This window comes from Quercus lobata, chromosome 3, assembly GCF_001633185.2.
Source record: "Quercus lobata isolate SW786 chromosome 3, ValleyOak3.0 Primary Assembly, whole genome shotgun sequence".
NCBI classification, from domain to species: domain Eukaryota; kingdom Viridiplantae; phylum Streptophyta; class Magnoliopsida; order Fagales; family Fagaceae; genus Quercus; species Quercus lobata.
In genome coordinates this window covers 774,465-796,090 of record NC_044906.1, presented here as the reverse complement: position 1 = coordinate 796,090, position 21,626 = coordinate 774,465, and the positions used below count along the sequence as shown (strand labels likewise).

The window sequence follows — 21,626 nt, the reverse complement described above, 5'->3', positions numbered from 1 at the left end:
TGTGCAGAGCGTTGGACTCGTTCACGCGAAAGTCCCACTCCTGTTGCAATCCGGCATAGTATTCCCTCTCGTCAGAATCTCTTTGCGTTCTATAGTTATTTGGAAAACGAGGTAGCATCCAATTACGCATTGACATTGGAAAATGTGAGTTTAGATCGGTATGTGTAGAAGTTTTGCAAGGGTAGATGTATGTAAATGGGACTTCGGTATGTGTAGATGTTTTGCAAGGGTAGATGTAAATGGGACTTTATATAGGGGTTTTGCAAGGGCAAGTATTCAGGTGGATGTGACTATAAGTATTCACGTGAATAAAGATGATATGAGTTGACAGTATATTGTTCAGTGGTGTCTGTTGGTGCATGTGATTCGTTGAGGTAGCTGTTTCATATGGCTATAGCTTGTGCTACAGTAGCGGGCTGGTGATGTGTACTGCAAAAGAGGTTGCGTATTTATTCACGTGAAGACTATTCAACATTGATGTGCTTCATCTGACATGATTTGACGAGACAATGTTGAGCCCATGTTAAATGTATCATAAACTTCTCAGGGATGCTATAGGTACATCCTTTAAAAATGCTGCATTGCAAAAGGATGCATAGCTGTGTATTGACGTGCGTGTAGGTGATATGACTGGATAGGGTTCAACAGTGCAAAGCTATTGAGCAGCACTACGAACATCAATGTAGCAATAGGACCAATAACACTCGAAATTGATGCACAAAATTTTCTGCGTTGCTATGTGTATTGACGTGAGTGTGGATGGGTACTTCTGGTCAGGGTTCAACAATACTGAGCTATCCACCGTAGCTACAGTCATTGCTCCCTATGGTGGAATTTGGCAAGTATGATTGAAGAAAGCTGATAACAACATTAGGTTTTGTAATGGTTGGCAGGATTTCGCTGAATACCATTCTATCTGTTATGGTTATTTTTTAGTCTTCAGATATGAAGGAAATTCAAGCTTCCATATTGTTATATTTGATAAGACTGCCATTGAGATTCAATATCCACGTAGGAAGAATTGTAAATTGGAAGATCATCAGGTAAAAATATCAAAAACTTAGATGAAGATGATACAAACATTTCTTCCTTAATGTACAAACCCATAAAACATGAAGTCAGAGAAAAGTTTGTTCTTAAAAAATTACCGATTATGTCCAGAGGAAGAGAGAGAGAGCAATCCAAGCAGCCAAAAAATTGAAGCCTAAAAATCCTTCTTTCATGGGTATCTCGTGGCCACATAATATGGTGAGCCTTTATACATAATGTGATTATGATGTTCTCTTAAATATGGCTTGGAAACATATATGGGAAGCAAGTATATTATTGGGAAGCAATTTGTCACACATCAATGTCTTGTGCTATTACCCTCCATCAAAACATATTAAGCAATGAGATTCGGGGAAGGCTGGGTTGCATTTTCGAAAGACAATAATTTAGAAAAAAGGAGATGTCACTGCCAATGAGGTGATCGAAAGGACTCCTGTTGTGATTAGTGTCTCAATATTTCACTTGGTTGACCATCAGAGTTTGGACAAGGATAACTTGTTTAAAATTTAAACTAGTGATGTTTATGCTTATATTTAATTAGGGACTTTGATCACTACTATGGTTTATTTCTGATGGATGTGGTTTTAAGACTTTTCTCTGACCAGTTTGGTATCTCTTGTTCAAAACTATTCAGAATTCCTGTGCTTCATCTGACATGACTTGTTGAGACAATACGGAGCTGTGTTCAATGTATCATGAACTTTTCAGCCATGCTCTGCATCCTTGAAAACGGTGCATTGCAAAAGAAGGCATATCTGTGTATTGACAGGACAGGGTTGAACAGTGCGAAGCTGTTAAGCAGCACATGTAGCACTACGAACAACATCTGTGTACCAATGGTGGACAGCTCACACCCAAAATTGATGCATAGCCAATTCAGGGATGCTCTGCCTCTTCGAAAACGGTGCATTGCAAAGGGTTGCACATATGTGTATTCACGTGAGTGGGGATGGGTACGTGTGGTCAAGGTTCAATAGTTTCGAGATGTTGAGTATCACATGCAGAACTACATCAATCAAGTGTAGCAATGATGGACAGCTTACCCCCAAAAATTTGCTTACACTTTTGAAGGGTCCTCTGCATCCTTGAAAATAGTGCATTGCAAAATGTTGCATATCTGTTTATTCACGTGAGCATGGATGATATGACTGGACAGGGTTCAATAGTGTCGAGTTGAGCAACACATGCAGAACTGCGAACATGACTTCGCCGAACAGTGCCGAGCTGTGTTAGCCTTTTCCAACCTCACTTGCCAAATGCGTTTTGAAAATACGAGCAGTGAGTGTAGCAACAGTAGAGAGTTTTATCCCCCTGTTTCCGTACAAACTTTTCAGGGAGTCTTTGCAGGTAGAAAACGTAGTTACATTTTCTCAACATCAATGTAAAATTACATGAAGAAAACTATGCTTCCAAGTTTTACATCAATGGCTTCCGATCATCACAATTGCAATATTAGGGAGCTTCCAAGCAATGCTACAACAAACCAATAACTTGAATGAAACATTTGAAAGGCTGATCAGGCTTTTAGGCCTTTACCCTATTTTTAAGCAAACCAAATATCGTTGTGAGAGTGTGTTGGGTGAGCCATATGGATTTTCAGTGAGTGAGTGGTTAGTCTGGTTTGGACAAGTCTTTATGTAATGTATCTATATAAAGTAGGACACTATTACAACTAAGATACACAGATACGTGCATATTATATCGTGACTCAAACAACTCATATAAAAGAATTATTCGTATTATTGAATCATATGCGCGGTTGGTCTATGTGGTTTGGATCAGTCTGTATGTATTGAATCTATTAAATTTTCCTACAAGTAATGTGCAATAAATATAATTTGGAGGCATTTCACTTCCTAAGGTTTTCCCTACATTACAAAGCAAAGGACATTGTTCGTCCATGACCCACATTACTTGAATGTAGCAACAAAGAACACGTATGAAAAAAATGAGAAAGTGATTTCACATAAACTTAGCCAAAAGTAATAAACAGTTAATCTTTAGAGTTGCAAAAGTTGAACATACATAATCATCATTTGTCACACATTAACAATAACATCATGTATTGCACATAATGTGTAGACATTAACAACAACGTCTAATGTTCGTAGGTAGAAATTTTTGGAAATCATCATTGCTTGAATCTGAGAAGTCTGAAATATCTGTTTCATCATCTAACGCAGTAATTTCATTAATAGACTTCATGGCTCGCTCTTGCGCCTTCCCCTTTAGATGCTTCCTAGCTTTTTGGATTGCGTGAAAACGATCTAGTCGCCTTTGCATTTGATTGTTCTCTTGTTCAAGACGAGCAAGTATGTTGGCAGGTTCATCTCTAGGTAACTCGGCAGAGCGTGCCTTAGGAACTCGTAACCCGTGCCATCGACAATACACCTCTAACTCACACCTCTTCTCGTATAGGGTTGACCATGGTGGTTCTGCTATAGTGAACTCTATTGCGGTGGTATCTGTACTTAATTTTGTAGGTTTGCCGACCATGATGTGTCCGACGCTTCCAAGACTCTCATACGTGTATATTGGCATATTAACGAAATCTCTCTTCTTTCCAACCCATTTTCCTCCATAGTGGTCTGTGTATGTATGTAGTTGTTGATCTGTTGGAACTTGTGATGATGCATTTGTTGAAGTAGGTCTAAACTTGTTTCGCATTGTACGATTTGATGTTGAGGCATTGCGACTCATAGCTTAATCAATCTACGAAGTTAGCGGGGTAGAAAGTTAACATTATATCACTAGTACATTTATAACCTCATTTCACGGTCCAGGCATTACAGTTTCACTTATTAGGGCCTGTCATGTCAAACCCTTCCGGAAAAACGCTATATGAACAGGATTTTAAATGTTCCTAATGTCACATCAAAGGTGGGCAGTAGTTGCAACAGTAGATGTAAATGAGACATCTGTGCATCCAATTTCACAATTCTGTATTCACGTGAGTGTGGGTGTGAAACAGTGTCGACCTGGGTATCCACATCGTGTAGAGCACCGAACATGACTTGACTAAGCAGCAGCGTCTGTTGGCGCATGTGCTACGATTGAAGGAGTTTGATATGACTACAGTTGGTGCTACAGAAGCAGGCTGGTGATGTGTGTTTAGAGTTGGAACTTGGACACCTTCAAACTTCGCTATATTAATTGTGTTTTGTCTTTCACCAGCAAGTTCGCAATATTAATTTATTAATTATGTTTGGTCTTTCACAAAATGAATTATGAAGATCACAGTGTTTTCTGTGATTTGGTCATTTTGAATGTCTGTAAACATCATGGTGTGTAAATATGACGGTGTTCATTATCTTTGGTCATTAAACATTTACAGGTTAAAAGCATCACTTTGGTCTCAGAACCATCACTCTTACAAATTACGTAGCGCCATAGGCTGAAACACTGAAATTTCTCTTGTAATCGTAGCCAATTGATGTGAGACTGCATTTGAGGGAATACCTACTTACTCGACTATTCGATCAAACATCGTGGTCAAAGACTTGTTGGTTTGAAGCGAGGCCCAATTTGGTCTGAATACCACATCTGTTATACCGTAGATGTTGGTGGTGGCTTGAGCTCCTGGTTATATCTGTTTAATTGTGGACTTTACCTTTACAAAATCTTAAACATCAAGGTGTTTATTATCGTTGGTCATTTTCAAGGATGGTAAAACGCTCTTCCCATAATTCGTGACTGTTGGTTAGAAGAGATTGCACATAGGTAAAACCATGTTCAACCCTGAAACTAAGCTCTCAAACAAACGCGTGCCATAATAATTTACAGGTTGAAAGCACCATTTTGCTCTTAGAACTTTGATGTTAGTGGCTTGAGGTCACTGTTATATCTGTTTAATCGTGTTTGGTCCTTCACAACATACTTAAACTTCACGATGTTTATTATCTTCAGCTCACTGTTATCTAATATATTATGTAAGGGGCCATCACTTCAGGTTTGGATTCCTCATATTTGATTAAAAAAAATCCGTTAGACCTAATGCTAGAGTGAATGAGGTCATGCCAAGTGTCGCTTTTATCTTTTTCGACGAGTCTGCACTGCAAGGTTTCATCAATAAATTTTGTAATGAAAATATGATGCATGAGGAATAGTCCAGGCGAGGATCAGATTCAGAATAATATAATTGCTGATTTAAGATCGACAAAAATATCCAATTAGTGGAAAATACATGTAAGCTCAACAAAACCTCCAATAAAAATAGTTGCCTGAAGTCAAGATATAGCTTCAGCCATTGTTCCAAGGAAAATCTCCTAGGTGGTTCATCGTTAATATCAAAACCTGTAAACGAATTGTGCTTTCACAAAACCTTCGATTTGTATTAATAATTACTATAATCTAAAAACACGTAAGCGTCGTACAGAATTATGAAATAAATGTTATTTACACACAGACTTGGATCTACTTGATATTATATAGAATCACATAATGACATAAAAAATTCTTAGACCATTACATCCATTTCAATAATACTAATGATAGTACCGATGGGCATGAAACTAACCATCATATTAATATATGAAATTACTTTCAACGGATACCATGTTCTTCAAATTGCCACTAAAATAAAAAAATATAGAACTGTCATACAATTCTCCAAATATGTTATAGCAACCACGAACTGAAAATCGTCCCCCCTTGGGTACAATACCCAATGGGAATCATCAAGAGTCAGATGGTGTAGAAGGTGGAACAGGACGTGTATAGTGAGGTAAGTCCGCTCGCATAGCTCCAACCTCGGCAAGAAGACCATGTAGAAGCTGACCATGGGCTGCCTGAGTCGTCATAATGGTCTCCATCATAGCATGAAGAGAGGGAGGAAGAGGGCATGTATGTGCTGCATCAACAGTGTCAACATCTATCTCATCATCACCATCCTCGACAACAACAGATGTGGGATCCCCATGCATGTCCTCATCTTGAACATCTCCAGTAGTAGACCGTACTCGTGGTCTGTTGGATGGACCAACACTGAGGTCGACAACCTTCTTTTGGGCAGTTCGCTGTTTCAGAAATTTGGCTCCTATAGGGGCTTGGATGTGAACCAACTCGTGGGAAGGAAAGTTCTTTAATCCTAAATATTTGAGGACCCTATGGATGAGAACTGGGAAAAACAAAGCATGCCTCTTATACTTGCTCCTACGCACCTTGACAATGGTTTCGATGAAAAGGGAAGGAAAACAAATGGAACTATTGGTGACAAGGGCGTAAAGCAAGATACACCTGTCTACAGGGATTGTATGGATATGAGAGATAGGGAAAATGTTGTGACAAGCTATCCTAAAGAAGATATAATTAAGCTCAGTCAACTCACTTGAGCTAATACTTCGGCCAGAATCCCGATTGTTTGATCGTCCACAAAGAACATCCATAACATCATCAATACGAGGAGACATAGAGTTTGGATAAGTAGGTGTACAAATTATAGGTACATCAAGGGCTTTAGATACGTGCTCCCTAGTTATTGTAAACGGTACACCACGTATGGACGATGTCACCTTGTGACCACCAAGATCCTCATGCACCGATAGATTCGAATAGAATTCTCTAATCAAGTCAGCTGGAGGGGGTTGTATGTTTGTACATAGGGACAGCCAATGCCTAGACTGTAGATTCTCACGAACAAAAGGATGCAGTTCCTGTAAATTGATTTGCCTTTCTCCCCAAATACGCCTACGCTTAATCAAGGTTTCAAAGGTTTGCTCATTTTCTGGCGTGAGGAACCTTAATTGATCAAACACCACTTCAGGTTCGGATGCAGCTTTGCATTTTCCCCTCTTAGTCCTCTTCGGACCCATAACTAATCGATGGTCAGTAGTGCAAACACGATCAGCTCACACAAAAACAGAACCAAAATGAAGTTTGAAGCAGAGAACAAAAATTGAAGAGTAACCAGCTACCATGTGTAGAAAATCATGCACACAATATACTGTCTAGAGCAGTTTACAACAACACAATGAAAAAACAATATTCTTATTCACAGGTTGTTTAGTTGGTGCAATAATTGTAATGCATTTTGGTCCGAGTCAATAATTTGAAGTTAGAGACCTAGAGTATATAACAGAAGTCTGATCATATAGGAAACATACAAGTGGATTTAGGAACTGACATATATCATACCATTGTAGCTACATGTAGTAAGTTTCACCAGCTTCTACAAAAAACTGAAAATAAATTGCACAATGTACAGTTCAGACATACAACCAGCATATATCTATACCACACACATATGGAGCCACTGGCAAGTTCATTTTGTGGAAGGAAGACAACCTATGACATAGGCAACCTTACTAACAACAATGCATTTGACTAGGCAAACACCCAATTTCATCACAATCTTCATAGACATAGACATAGAAGTGTGAAGCATCAAAATGCAAAATTTGAGAATAATGCACCAACAATGTGTAATTTCAAAGACAGCGACTGTTAAAAGAGTCTTACTATGTAAAATCCTCGACGAATTTGCGCGGGAAATTGTGGGTTCTAGCCGGATGAAGCGAGAGCAATCGAAGATGTAATTTCGGACAGCTGCAAGTTCTGCAGAACTGGGGAAGAGTTAATAAAAATGGGTAATAGAATGTAATGTCCATATAACTCGATTTTCCGGAAATCGAGTTACATGCAATCAAATTTTCAGCACAAGGGCTTACACATAAACCGACTGTCCGTAAATCGAGTTATGTGTAGCACAAATAACAAGAATCCAGTTAATGTTGGAATGGCTTTCTCATAACTCGATGTTGCAGACAACGAGTTAATTTCAAATAACTCGATTATACATAACTCGAGTTATTTTTCTGGGCCCCCAGATATTTGGACTGGTCCAGATGCAGTCCAAGACGAATCGAAGTTTAAAGGTAGGCTTGCCACAACACTCGATTCTACTTGAATCGAGTTCTGTGCAGTGGACACTCAGAAGAATTCAAATTCCTCGAGATTTGGAAAATCAAGTTACGTTGTACACATGCACCCACCCAGCCCATATATTTGGACTGGTCCAGATGCTTTTGCAACGCTATTGTTATTTATTTTCCCCTTATATTCATCCTTGCTTTTGCAACACTATTGTTCTTTTGAAGGACTACTGCAACAAAAAAAAAATATCATCCATTTTGTGTAGATTTGATTTCAATATAATTTAATTATCTTATCCAGAAGCATGAGTATGCTCTCCCGAATTTTAATGTTTTTGTACATGCAGGGAGCTTGGCATTGGAATAGTTCCATACAGTCCTCTTGTTCGTGGTTTTTTAGCTGGCAAAGGAGCCGTGGAAAATTTGGCTGCAAATAGCGTATTGGTACATATTTCACCAGTATTTTGTGTTATTCATTTGTAAGATACAAAGATTTTTCAGGAAACAATGATATTTTTCTTTGAGCAACGATTCATCAAGTTCATTGAATAAAACAGGGAAATGGATCCTCTCCATTTCCCTTTGAAATGGAGAGGCCCCAGTTCACAGTGGGGATTGAGTCCAAAATGATCCACGCTCAAAAATTGGACACATCATTTAAAATGTGTCACCACACTTAACTGGAGTTCAGTTGACTTAACTGGGGTTTAACTCAACCGGACAAAAAAAACTCAAGTTAAACTCTTAACTCTCACCAACCGTCCAAACTCTCTCTCTCTCAAATTTCAAACTCTCTCAAACTCTCTCAACCTCCCACTTCTAGGATACTCAACTCAAACCCATCAGCAAAATCAAAGGAAAAACCTTAGCTCACCAGAGATCCCGACACCCATACACGCAATTATTGTTCAAACTCGCTTATTTGGGTTTCCAAAACTTTGATTGATTCGTCCCTGTCAATATCTGGGGGCAATGGTGGTGAGGTTGAACAATAATTGCCCATGTGTTGTCCCTAAGTTTATTATTGAAAGATCTTTGTCTGGTGATTATCACTCCTCTGTATTTAGGCTATTGCTCCTTGACAACATTATAAATGCAAAAAAATGATCAAACATCAAATAAGATAAGCATAAACAAGCTTATGGATATACCTTTGTAACGGAAAGGATAGAAACACCAGCCCTCCACGTGTAACCTCAAAAGCTTTGAACGTGGGATGGCAAGATAAGCTTTGAACGTGGGATGGCAAGATAGAAACAGAGATGTCTTACATTCTTTGAACCTTCTGTGAAGCTTTTTTTTTTTTTTGGTTAAAATCTATGAAGCATTGAACGTGGGATATATCTCTAACATTCTGTGAAGCTTTTCCCTCCTATAAGGTTTTTTTTGTTTTTCAGTGCAGAGAAGTTCCTCTAACTCTGTTTCACTTTTCCCTCCAAAAAGTTTTTTTTTGTCTGGTTGAGTTAAATAAATCCTCCGGTTTAAGTGTTTAACTGGGGTTAAGTGTACTGTTTTCATTTTAAATGATGTGGCACTTTTTTAGCCCTTGATAAGTTTGAAATCAATCTCCACCGTGAACTGGAGTCTCTCCATTTCACTTTGAAATGGAGAGGATCCGGTTCCATAAAACAGTACCTATTTTAGTCCTTGCAGTTTACAAGAAGTTCCAACTTCATCTATAACATTTGAAAAATTGCTACCAAGTGAAATTTTGAAAATTTAGCTATCAAGCTTTTCAATTTGCCACATTATATTGATTGACACAATTGATGGATTAACTTCTCACTTATTTTTTAAACATCTAAATTTGCAAACATCAAAAATAATGACTAACCTATGTTGCACATGGTGTTATTGTCTTAAAGTGTTACAATATATACAAAACATACAACAATGTCATCTAAAAAGAACAAAATCCTATAGCAATAACAATGTTGACCCCCCTAATGTGGTCATCCAAGAGTCGCCATTCAATGTAATATAATTGAATGACATGCAAAAAGGCCAAAATCCAAACAAAAGCGCAGAAAAAAATACAGCATCACATTCATTTTAAAATACATATGAAAGTTCATCATAGTAATTAAAAATTTTCCAAGAGTGAAACTCTAAACATCACAAAAGTACCCAATCAATGAAGTTGCAAACTGGGATGAACAAAATAGGGATGAATAGTAAAGTTGCAAAGTAAACACACTCTAAACATCACATAATATTATCATCACTTTGCATCCACCCTAACCACTTAGTCTTGGCACTTGAAAATGTGGACGTTTAACAGAACACTGTCCCTCATAATCAGCTCAAATACGCAAACATCTCCTACTTGCAAACTATTTTCCCTCACAAATGCAGACCAACCAGCTGATACAACACATGATGAACCCCCACGTCGTTCATAAATGTATAGCTTCACAGGCCATAATCGGTCCACAATCTGGAGCTTGACAGGGAGTATACCTGCTTTGGTGTAGTCCTTGGTAAACCCGTCTCTTGGTAAGTAGTTGATAATGTCTTGGGGTAAACTCTGTACAAGGAACAATAATAGATATTTAACAAATATATTCCAGCAACAAGTATCTATTTGATCTACATCTTTTCACCTAAAAACACAATTAAAAAAAAATAATTCCAAACAAAATGTCCAGCCACAAGTATCTAGTGTGACAATCTTTCTAATTGACCCATGAAAAATGATAGTTAATGGGAGTTGCATTTCTAAATTACAAAAATATTCCATTTTAGTGAAGCTAAAAGCTTACCGCACGATCCTTGCCATTAACGTAGGATGGACGCATGATAACAGTGAAAAGGGGATTTTTTGATTTAAAAGCATTGGCTATAACAAGATTTTTAGCTACACCACCGTCTTTCTTAGGATGGGCTGATCCTGAAAGAAGTTGAAAATACGAAGTCATGCACATAAAATTAATAGAGCAGAAGCTAAACAAATCAACCACTTGCTTACAAAAGTGTAACATTCAAACCTGAACCCTCTCCCCTATAAAAGTGTTTGATGATTTCAACAGAGCTGTCATCACTCTCATCATCTTCGATCCTATGAACTTGGAGTTCGTCGTCTAAAGTATAGTCTATTTCTGTTGCAGTGGCATTAAATATGAGTACATGAAAATGTGAATTTCCTTCATATTTGAAAACCAGCAAGTGGCCCACGGCTACACCATGAGAGCTTGCAAATTCGGACCAACCATTTTGAAACCAAACCCCCCCAGCATGTTGTGTCAACTTGACTTTCCATTTTCTACCATTTGGAATAGTGAGAAAGGCCATATCTGACAGGTCCACTCCAAATTTCTGCACGAACTTATCTAGAATCCGCTGTAAAAAGAATCTCCATAACATAAATGCAGGCTAGGGAAATAAACACATGCAATCAATCCTTATACACAATGCTAGAAAATAAAAGTTTGAATGATGGCAGAATACTTCTTAGTTACAGCCCCCCACCCCCACACAAAAAAGAAAAGAAAATCAAACAAAATAAAATGTAATCCAGCCCAGTTATATTTAATAGCTATAACAGTAACAAATCTTATGAATTTTGAAACCAAATTATACAACCTAATCTTATAACCAAAATAACCATCAACAGCTGTCAACATTTTACATTTCTCTGTTGTTGTTGAAATGTAAAAAATTTTGGGGAAATGTTGTATTTTGATAATGTGTCTGTGATTTGGTTTTGGGGTGTTGGGGAAACATTGAAGATGACCCACTTTTGTTTATGGGCAGGATTTGGATTTAGACGTACTAATTTTTGCCACTTAGCCACTTCATAAGTTTGTGAACTCTAAAAAACAAATGATAAAAAGAGTGAACGATTTCTGTATCCTAGTTTGATCCCAGGACACAGTTTCACAGTTTAAATGGAGTTATACATCTGTGGTGACCCTATAAGCCCAATCACATTTTCAAGAAAATGCCATCAGCATTTGCTCTGTATTTATTTTTCCTCAGTCTCTACCATGCGCTTATCCCTGTTTCATTTTTTGTTCATATAAAAGTGTACGATGCAAAAGTACTCTGTTATGTGACTGTGTTCTTCTTAAAGTGTAACCTACGTATTGCAAAATGAAAGTTTTTCTGACTACATGTAACAAATGTACATTTTTTCAAGAATCACAAATAAAGAAGATGAAGTGTACGAAGTGTATAATTAGCATATGATTTTCAGAGGAATCTAGTTTATAAATTTGAGCATACTTACAAGCTTTCCTTCTTGAACAGCATTCAGCAGAATAATCTTGAAAAAGTGTGGGGACCGATCAGCAGGACCATCGTCGTTGTCTCTCCGCCATTGAGAAGCCATTTTTCTGGTTCTCCAAACTTTCGCTGAGAAGAAGTTGAACAGTTGCTGCTTCGTACGTTTGAGCACTAAATAGTGGGTTGGTCATACACATAACCCGATTATTAATAAATCGAGTTATGTGTACTGGGACTAAAAGGAGTCCATGCTGTGCGCAGTATCTCAGAGGAATCCATGTTGTGCGTGGTGGTTTGGAAGTAACTCCATTTGAAGTAACTCGATATCCTGAACATCAGGTTAAAGTAGAATTACTCGATACTACAGAAATCGAGTTTAATTGGACTGGTCCCGAGGCAGTCCAAGAGGAATCTAACTGTAGACACGTCTTCAACGTACCTCAAAGCTACAGAAATCGAGTTCTTCTGAACGTAACTCGGTAATAGGTGAATCGAGTTACGTGGAATCTACATGTAGAAAATGGTCTTCAACGTATCTCGACGTTACAGATCTCGAGTTTTCTCCACATAACTCGGTAATAAGTAACTCGAGTTACGGTGACCAGGCTTCCCCACCCAGCCCAGATAATTGGACTGGCCCAGAGGCAGTCCAAGAGGAATCTAAGTGTAGAGAATGGTGATCAACATATCTCGATACTAAAGATATCGAGTTATTTTCAACATAACTCGGTAATAATTTAATCGAGTTACGTTGACTGGCTTCCCCACCCAGCCCAGATAATTGGACTGGCCCAGAGGCAGTCCAAGAGGAATCTAAGTGTAGAGAATGGTCTTCAACGTATCTCGATGCTACAAATATCGAGTTATTTTGAACATAACTCGGTAATAACTTAATTGAGTTACGTTGACTGGCTTCCCGACCCAGCCCAGATAATTGGACTGGTCCACAGGCAGTCCAAGAGGAATCTAAGTGTAAAGAATGGTCTTCAACGTATCTCGATGCTAAAGATATCGAGTTATTTCAACATAACTCGGTAATAACTTAATCGAGTAATACCTGGACTGGCTTCTCGACCCAGTCCAGGTATTTGGACTGGTCCAGAGGCAGTCCAAGAGGAATCTAAGTGTGCACAATGGTCTTCAACGTATCTCGATGCTAAAGATATCGAGTTATTTTCAACATAACTCGGTAATAACTTAATCGAGTAATACCTGGACTGGCTTCCTGACCCAGCCCAGGTATTTGGACTGGTCCAGAGGCAGTCCAAGAGGAATCTAAGTGTGCACAATGGTCTTCAACGTAACTCGGTACCCTATAAATCGAGTTATGTTGAACGTAACTCGGATCTAGAGAAATCGAGTTACCCAGATACTTGACAATTGAAAATGGATACAGTCGTAGGGGATGGAAAATGGACTGCTACGTAACTCGTTATCTAGAAAATCGAGTTTCATTTAGTATAACCTTTCTACTTGTAGTTTTGCTTTCGACTTGCACTGTTCACACCCATTCAGTATCGTGCTTATTCATAGTAAAAGTGGACCTACTGACAACCATGCTGTGAACAACAAGTCATCCATACAAATCATAACCAACCACATCCATCAGTAACATTCCCCCATTTGCATTACGCGAATAAAAAAATCATCCATATATACAAGCTTATTTGTAAGTAAAGACATACTATGCATTTAAATCAGTTGATGTACAAAAATAAAAAGTTCCATTTCTGCATTTTAAACATTCTTCACAATTGTAAGTTGAAACTTGGACAGCATCCGCCAACAATGGTTTTAGGCAAACATAGAGTCATAGCATTTGAGTGACACCTTCTTTTTGTTCTTTTCAGAAGTTGCCTCCTTTCTGAGGAGTAGCCAACACAGAAATTAGTATACAACCCATGGTAATTAATAAATTGAATTGACAAATATAGAAGAGCATTCAGGCTTGCCTGCTTAAATGAGGAGCATCTACAGTTACACCTTGGCAACAATTACAAATCTGCAGCAAAACATATACAGTTAGGGGAATAGAGACCTCATGAATACTAGAATATGTACACGACAAACAATAAGATTGAAAGAACACCAAAACTAGGACAAAAGACTTGGAATGGTAATATGTAGGAGTTAAGACTAACTGCAACTACTTGAAGAAGTAATCACAAGATTGCCCAAAGTGGAGCTACATTTGATACAATGGTATTACTATCATGGTTCCGATCTACAAATTACTGCCCACATCTTAATTATAACTCATATAATGTAATATCTAAACATGTAAAGAAGAATAACTTATGTAATCCATGTTGTTAGTATGATTTGTAATTGTTACCTGCTACATAGCACCATGGCTTGTTGAAGCCACATTTCGAGTTGGACATGTACGACGGTTATGACCCTCTTGGCGACACAACCCACACTTCAACTTTGGTCCATTCTCAATCCACAATGAGGTTGGCAACTCCCTATCCTCGTCATCCATCTCATTGCGGATTCTCGTGGACTTGGGCCGACCTTTCTCACGGATCAACCGCTGGTTTGGCATCACGGTTCTCTTTTCTGCTGGCTCCGGCCATTCTAACCTATCTTTTAGTGGTTGGAATATAGGCTCATAGCTGTGATACCGTTCTTCAAGGCGGTAGAAATGATCCATATACTCAGTGGCATCATGGTTGTGTTTGGCACAAACTGCTATCAAGTGGGAACAAGGGATCTTGTTTGCTTCCCATTTGCCGCACGTGCATGTCATGTCTATGAGGGAAACCCTATGGGTGTGATCTCCCCCGCCAGTGTTCAACACTGAAGACTGTGTCTCCACTGTATATAATCGTTGTTGCGCACTCATCCTTCTAACAATATGGAGCTTCGCCTTCTCTTGATTTTCCTCGAAATTGTCATAGGCATATTTGCACCACACTTGCCCCTCTTCCAACTTCTCAAGGGTTTTGTTTCGACGTTCGTCAAAGTATGAGTTCACCTTGTAAAATGTAAACTTCACCATTGCAGTTATGGGCAAGCTACGTGCGCCCTTAAGTACCCCATTGAAGCACTCTGACAGGTTGGTTGTCATTGCCCCATATCGGTGCCCATGGTCATGTACAAGTGTCCACTTTTCTTGATTTACCTCCTTAAGATAGTCGTACGCAGCCGGGTTGACATTCTTGATGCAATCCATGGTGTTCTCAAACTTCCTAACTTGATTCGCAGTTGCTGCGTTCCATACCAAGTTCTTCAACGGCACACTATTGAAGTTAGTGTTAACATTGCTTACTAAATGGCGGAGGCAATACCGGTGATGGGTTAACGGCGGTTGCAAGTAGCCCCTAGTGGTGTCATCGAAGCATGATTGTATCCCACGATGCCTGTCGGATATTATACACAAATTGGTGCGGTCTGTAACATAGGTCAACAGGCATGCCAAGAACCATCCCCATGTCTCCGTGCTCTCGCTTTCGACAACGGCAAATGCGAGTGGATAAACCTCGTTGTTACCATCTGTTGCCATTGCTATCAACAGCTTTCCTTTGTACTTGCCATAAAGGTGCGTTGCATCTATGCTTATCACCGGCCTGCAATGCCTAAACCCTCTAATACACGGACCGAAAGCCCAAAACGCGGAGTTGAATATACAAGTCCCCGGGACATGGGGGTCACACTTTAATGTGGTCACAGTATCCGGATCTGCATCAGACAATGCAGCTAGAAATCGTGGCAATTCTGCGTACGACTCGTCAAAATCCCCGTAAATACGTGCAACTGCCTTCTGTTTGGCTTCCCAAACCTTGTACATAGTTACATCATGCCCATGCCTTGCATGCAACATACTACGCAAGTCCCTTACCTTTCGGGTTAGGTCTTCCCGTACATACTTCTCAAGTGCAATGGAGATGAACTTTGAATCCATCATCCGCCCATCAGTTGGTAGCTGGAGGGATGAGCAACTATGGGGACCCTTACATGTACTAATAACCCACATCCCGTGCTTCTTGCTGCAATTGGCCCGAATTGACCACAGACATGCCTCATTCTTACACCGCACTACCAGCCTATTGGTGTCAGACTTGATGACCTTGTATTGCTTATTATGCTCCACAGAGTAGAGGGTCAACACATATTGAACAGAGGCTTTATTCTTGAATAGCATCCCCCTTGCTGGGTGGTCATCTTTATGCCAACTTGTAAGATGTCCTGTACCCAATGCAGGTGATGGGTCATTAATATTGTCCCATGTGTTTGATGTGAACCATTCTGGGATAGGAACTGTTGTAAGGCAATCCTCCTCGTTATTTTCGATCAGTGGTACATCTAAGACCTCCGCGTCGTCCACTGGTCCATCAGTATCAATGAACTCTTCATACACATCTCGGCTGGCATCAATATCAATTCCCCCGTCCATATCAGCTTGGACATGCTCATATGTGTGAGTAGACCCTCCCACATCATGTGTATTGGTGGTGCCCACCAGTTCAGTGTTGTCCAAATGATCAACCGCACTACATGGTTGATTATTGTAGGGGAAAGGCGTGGCATAGGCAAAGGGAGGATGCACGTCAACCGACAATGAGTGTGGCTCTTCCACCCCACTGGCATGCTGTGAACTTGCACTACCATGGAACCCAACAGCCTCAACAGTTACATACAAGTCGGACGCTATGAACTGGGGGGTCCGCTTAATCACTGCCCACATCATGTCCACGTCAGCATCACAACCCAACGGATTTGAGTTGTAGACAACCTGAGTACTCACAAGTATCTGGGGGGCACGGTACACAATGGATATCTTATGTGACTCCTTGTCCAACCATAGAGCTTCCATTATCTTCCGGTGCATTTTTCTCAAGTGTGTTCCCCATTTCAACTCAATGAACTTCTGCTTCACTGACTCGCCTTTATAGGACAGTCCATGCAAGTCATGGAAATACTGTTCCCCATCATAGTAAACGTAGAAGCAGTGACGACCCATGCCAGACCTGGATAAGGACAATTAATTGTGGTTATCATGCAGAAGATAGGGGGTTATGTTAATGCAACAGTAATTAATCTTTTACAGATGCACTATGATGCTATCCTAATTATAGGTGTACACACTTCATTCGTTTGGACACAAACATTGGCCTTTTAGGGGAGACGTGCCACAACAAAGAATCAGGGTGTTTGTAATATCGCTTGGTAAGGATGCAATATGGAGTAGGAAAATGCATACATGATCAGCAAAACTTGTTCACCTCACAGGCTTTCTTTTTCAGAACCCACACAGTAAAGCCTTTCAGAACTGAAAGAGCCATACAATTTAAACCTCAGTATACATTACACATCATTGTTAATATGTATGAATGAATGCATATGTCATCATATGAATTCACCGTATAATGTTTGTTTATATATATGTTTATTTAGAATGATTATATACATATTTCCCAGAAGAATTCTCAAAAATAATTATTATATACATTACTATATAAAACTCGACATATTTAGGAACAATATGTATACAATGTCACTATCACACACACACACACACACATATATAAGATTATTCTCACATAAGTCATAAGAGCACACAATAATTAATCGTTTCTTGGACAATTTTTTTCAGGATTTTCAATGCATTAACAGTTTTTGCAATTCCTAACAAAATGTTTCAAAAAATTGGTGCCCTAAGCACATACATTATATGTAAACATACCTATACATGTGTGTATATATATATATATATACATACATGTGATCATATATGGGTAGGTAGCTTTGTTTGTCTATATATACATATATCTATACATACATACATTTATGTATATATATACACACACATAATGTCAGAATAACACTGTTGTAGAAAGCAATTTGGGCAATCCAAATTATAAGTAGTCATGTAAGTCAATCCATTTATAAGTAGTTATGTAAGTGAATATATACCTGTCAGGGAAGATATGCCAGAACAAAGAAGAAGGGGACCACAGCAACAGCACGCCTGGTGAGGATGCAATAATGACAAGGAAAATGGCAGAGGAGGTAGCAAACTTTGTTCACCTCATAGGCTTTCTTTTTCAGAGACCAGACAATGAAGGTTTTCAACATAGATAGAGCCAGACACGTGCATGGATTCTGAAGTTTGGGGAGGGGGACAACATGACTCGATATTACGGAAATCGATTTTATATAAACTCGATACCACATAAATCGAGTTACTGTTGACAAGACATATTGAAATGACGGAGTTCCAGAAACTCGGTTAATAAGAAGTCGAGTTACGTGTAACTCCGCATGCTATAACTCGATTTCTAGAGAATCGAGTTTTAGCCGCATTTCCTCTACAAAAGCCCACTTCACACGTTAGAAGGTGCAACCACATTCTAGTGCAAAGAATTCCCACCATTGCATTTTTGTAGAGCAGGATGGGACGAACCTATGTTGTGTTTAACGGTCGTGTTCCAGGCATATACGACAGTTGGCTAGATGCGAGTAGACAAGTTCATAAATTCCCAAACGCCAATCACAAATCATATAAAGATCGAAGGGAAGCCGAAGCTGCATACATGGAGTACTTGCATGGTAATGGTATGGGCGTGCATGGTGGTGCGTCTACATCGTCGGAAACTCCAAACATATCAACCTCAACTCCACATAGCACTTCTCAAAGCGAAGGAACCAACTATGGCAATGGAGACATTAGGCACACTTTGTTAAGGTATCAGTTGGAAGTTGCCATTGAGGAGCGTGACCACGCAAGGAGGATCGCAACGTTGAGTGCAAACATGTTGAATGAAGTGGTGGCTCATGTTGTGGGGGATGATGAAGTTGATGCACCCACGAGACAACGTACGGATGCATGAATGCAAAAATACGACTTCTTGTTGTGGTATTTAGTAAGATATGTGTATACTTTCAAGTACCATCTGTTGTCATGTGTGCTTTAAGTAGAAGTGTCATCGTTTTCCAATTGTTTCACTGGCAGATATGTATATATAGAAAAATAACCTTAATATTTTTGTTTTTGGACTAATTTGGTCTTATTCGGTCCATTATATCAACTTTGGTCTTATTCAGTCCACTGTGGTTTCTAGGAAAATCGGTGTACTACATTCTATTTACTTTATTTGATCCTATTCAGTCAGCTTTGGTCGTACCCCGTCTATTTGATTCACTGCAGTCCATTATTGTGTAGTTACAAAATACTAGATCAGCTTATACACAATGAGCCACGATTAACGAATGTACATGACGTAAAAAACAACAATGAATTGCATAACCTCTACATGAACGATTTGGAAATCCTCCTCGTTGGAGGATTCACTGCAATCCATACCAATCAAAGAAAATTCAAAGTTTAAAAAAGATAGGATTGGAATTATTCATACATGATAAATCGTCCAACATTAGAAAATTATATAAATTCTTCAAGTCAATTCTGAAAATTTTAATAGACACAATATAGGAAGTCCAGAACAAAATGACCATGAATAAAAATTGACACCAACGAACTAAAAAAACAAATAACACAGCTATATAAAGGTTCTTAAATCCCAAACACAGTAAATAAAACCCTAAAATTATGATGTACCTTGTAATATTATTCTGAATTAGGAAAAAAATGAACACTTAAAATTTAAAAGTTACGTAAAAAGTGAACATTACATGGAATACTACAGGTTTCAATAAATACATTACTATATCTTCCCTCTAGCTAGCTCCACTGTTTCAATCAGTGGTACATCTCTATGAGAGTGGTCTTGCCACTGCCAATTCTGCCAACAATACGTATTTTGTGCCCTTCCTCAAATGTGCAACTGATCCCCCTCAAAACAAGTGCATCAGCCTATATTTGATCTGTTTTATCAATGATATATAAAGCCATATTATAAAGCCAAGTTTGAAGCAAATAACACAACTCTCAATCATGTGAAGATAAAAACAAAACCACTCAGATTGGTAATGAATGCCAAAGCATTAGTCCGCTTATTTAGAATGATTATATACATATTTCCCAAAAGAATTCTCAAAAATAATTATTATATACATTACTATATAAAACTCGACATATTTAGGAACAATATGTATACAATGTCACTATCACAATGTCCGGAAGAGCAACTTCAAATCAAGAATCAATCTCACTTCCGTCAAAAGTGCAAGCATTCCTTTCCCATCAAATACTCCACAGGAGACAAAGAGGGATCATCATGTCTAAATTTGTTAGCAATCAAACCATGTAAAGCACTAAACATATGAGGATTACCCATGTCAACAGTTTGGTCAATTAATGCCAACTTATAGATCAGAAGTCTTATTAAATGCTTCTTCCACTTCTAACTTACAGGAAGCTCAAAGAAAATATGTTTGATGATCACCAAACAGACATGTAAGAAGAAAATTTTACAGCATCGTTAGTTTGCAAAATCTACAATTATTTTCATTCCCACATGATTTCAACACATTGCAGATAAGGATATATATATATATATATATATATAAAGCACAATGAAGGCAAATAAATGGAAAAAATACCTGTATGCCCAACAAAAGTATGTGTACATTTGCTTCCTCTCCAAAGTTTTAAAGTTGTATCACTTGAACCTAAAATCGTGGTAGCATAAAAATGAACCCCATAAGTTCATAGTGAAAGACATAGTTGGATCTATGCATTCCAATCTGATGTAACCAGTTCCAACTACCAACAAAATCTAAAACAATATCTAGCAGAACAGTAATACTCTAATCATATTATACCTGTAACAAGCTCGCCTGAAGGCAGCTTTATGAGTGCTTGGATTGCTGCCTTATGAGCCTCCCAGGATTCTGAAGGTTGGCCACTTCTCCAACGTCATAATGTGCTGTGGTGAAGGAGACATTAGATACTAACCGAAAATTATTGAGAAAAATGCATATACCTTTGTAAGCATAGATAATAATTCAAACCCAAAAAACGGCAATACACAAACAATAAAAGTAACATTCAAACAGTATGCAAATTTTTCATTAACGCCTCCATCATTTCATTAAAGCAAATGATGGACAAGATTTGATTCATTGGCCAATGACACACACAACATATATATATATATATATATACTGAAAATCATAAAATAAGAAGGCTAATCGATGAAAAAATCAATAATCAATTAAATGTTTCTCATTGGGTTCCCAATTTGCTACCAAAATGAAAAGGTAATATATACAATGATAAATAACAATTACAAAGCCCAAGAAGCGAAAGGAACAAAACATGCACACATAACTAAGATTTTTGCCGTTTTCAACTTTGGGTAAGTTATATTGTGAGCTGCTCTAGAACTCAGAAAAAAAAAACATAAATTCTATTTTTATTTGTTCCTACTAACGAACTTGTAATCAAATGTACACAGATCTAATCATTCTAGAGAGGAGGGAATTTAAAGGAGATTAAAAATAAGAAAATGGGAAGGAGGATGTACCAATCTAGGAATTGTAGGGAAGGCGAATCAGAAAATTAGGAGAGAGACA

The 21,626-nt window shown here is 38.4% G+C and overlaps 2 protein-coding genes across 2 annotated transcripts; both read right to left on the bottom strand.

The window, feature by feature from the left end:
• Window positions 1-10,164: 10,164 nt before the first annotated feature.
• LOC115979705 (B3 domain-containing protein At4g01580-like) lies at window positions 10,165-12,249 on the bottom strand. Its single transcript, XM_031101766.1, has 4 exons — window positions 12,148-12,249; window positions 10,907-11,258; window positions 10,682-10,809; window positions 10,165-10,446 (listed from the first exon to the last, which is right to left on the bottom strand). Exons 1-4 carry the CDS (start codon window positions 12,247-12,249, stop codon window positions 10,165-10,167), a joined length of 864 nt encoding a protein of 287 aa, XP_030957626.1.
• Window positions 12,250-14,481: 2,232 nt separating this feature from the next.
• LOC115979703 lies at window positions 14,482-17,109 on the bottom strand. The gene has a single exon (XM_031101764.1). The coding sequence runs from the start codon at window positions 17,107-17,109 to the stop codon at window positions 14,482-14,484; it is 2,628 nt and encodes an 875-aa protein (XP_030957624.1).
• Between the last annotated feature and the right edge of the window lie 4,517 nt (window positions 17,110-21,626).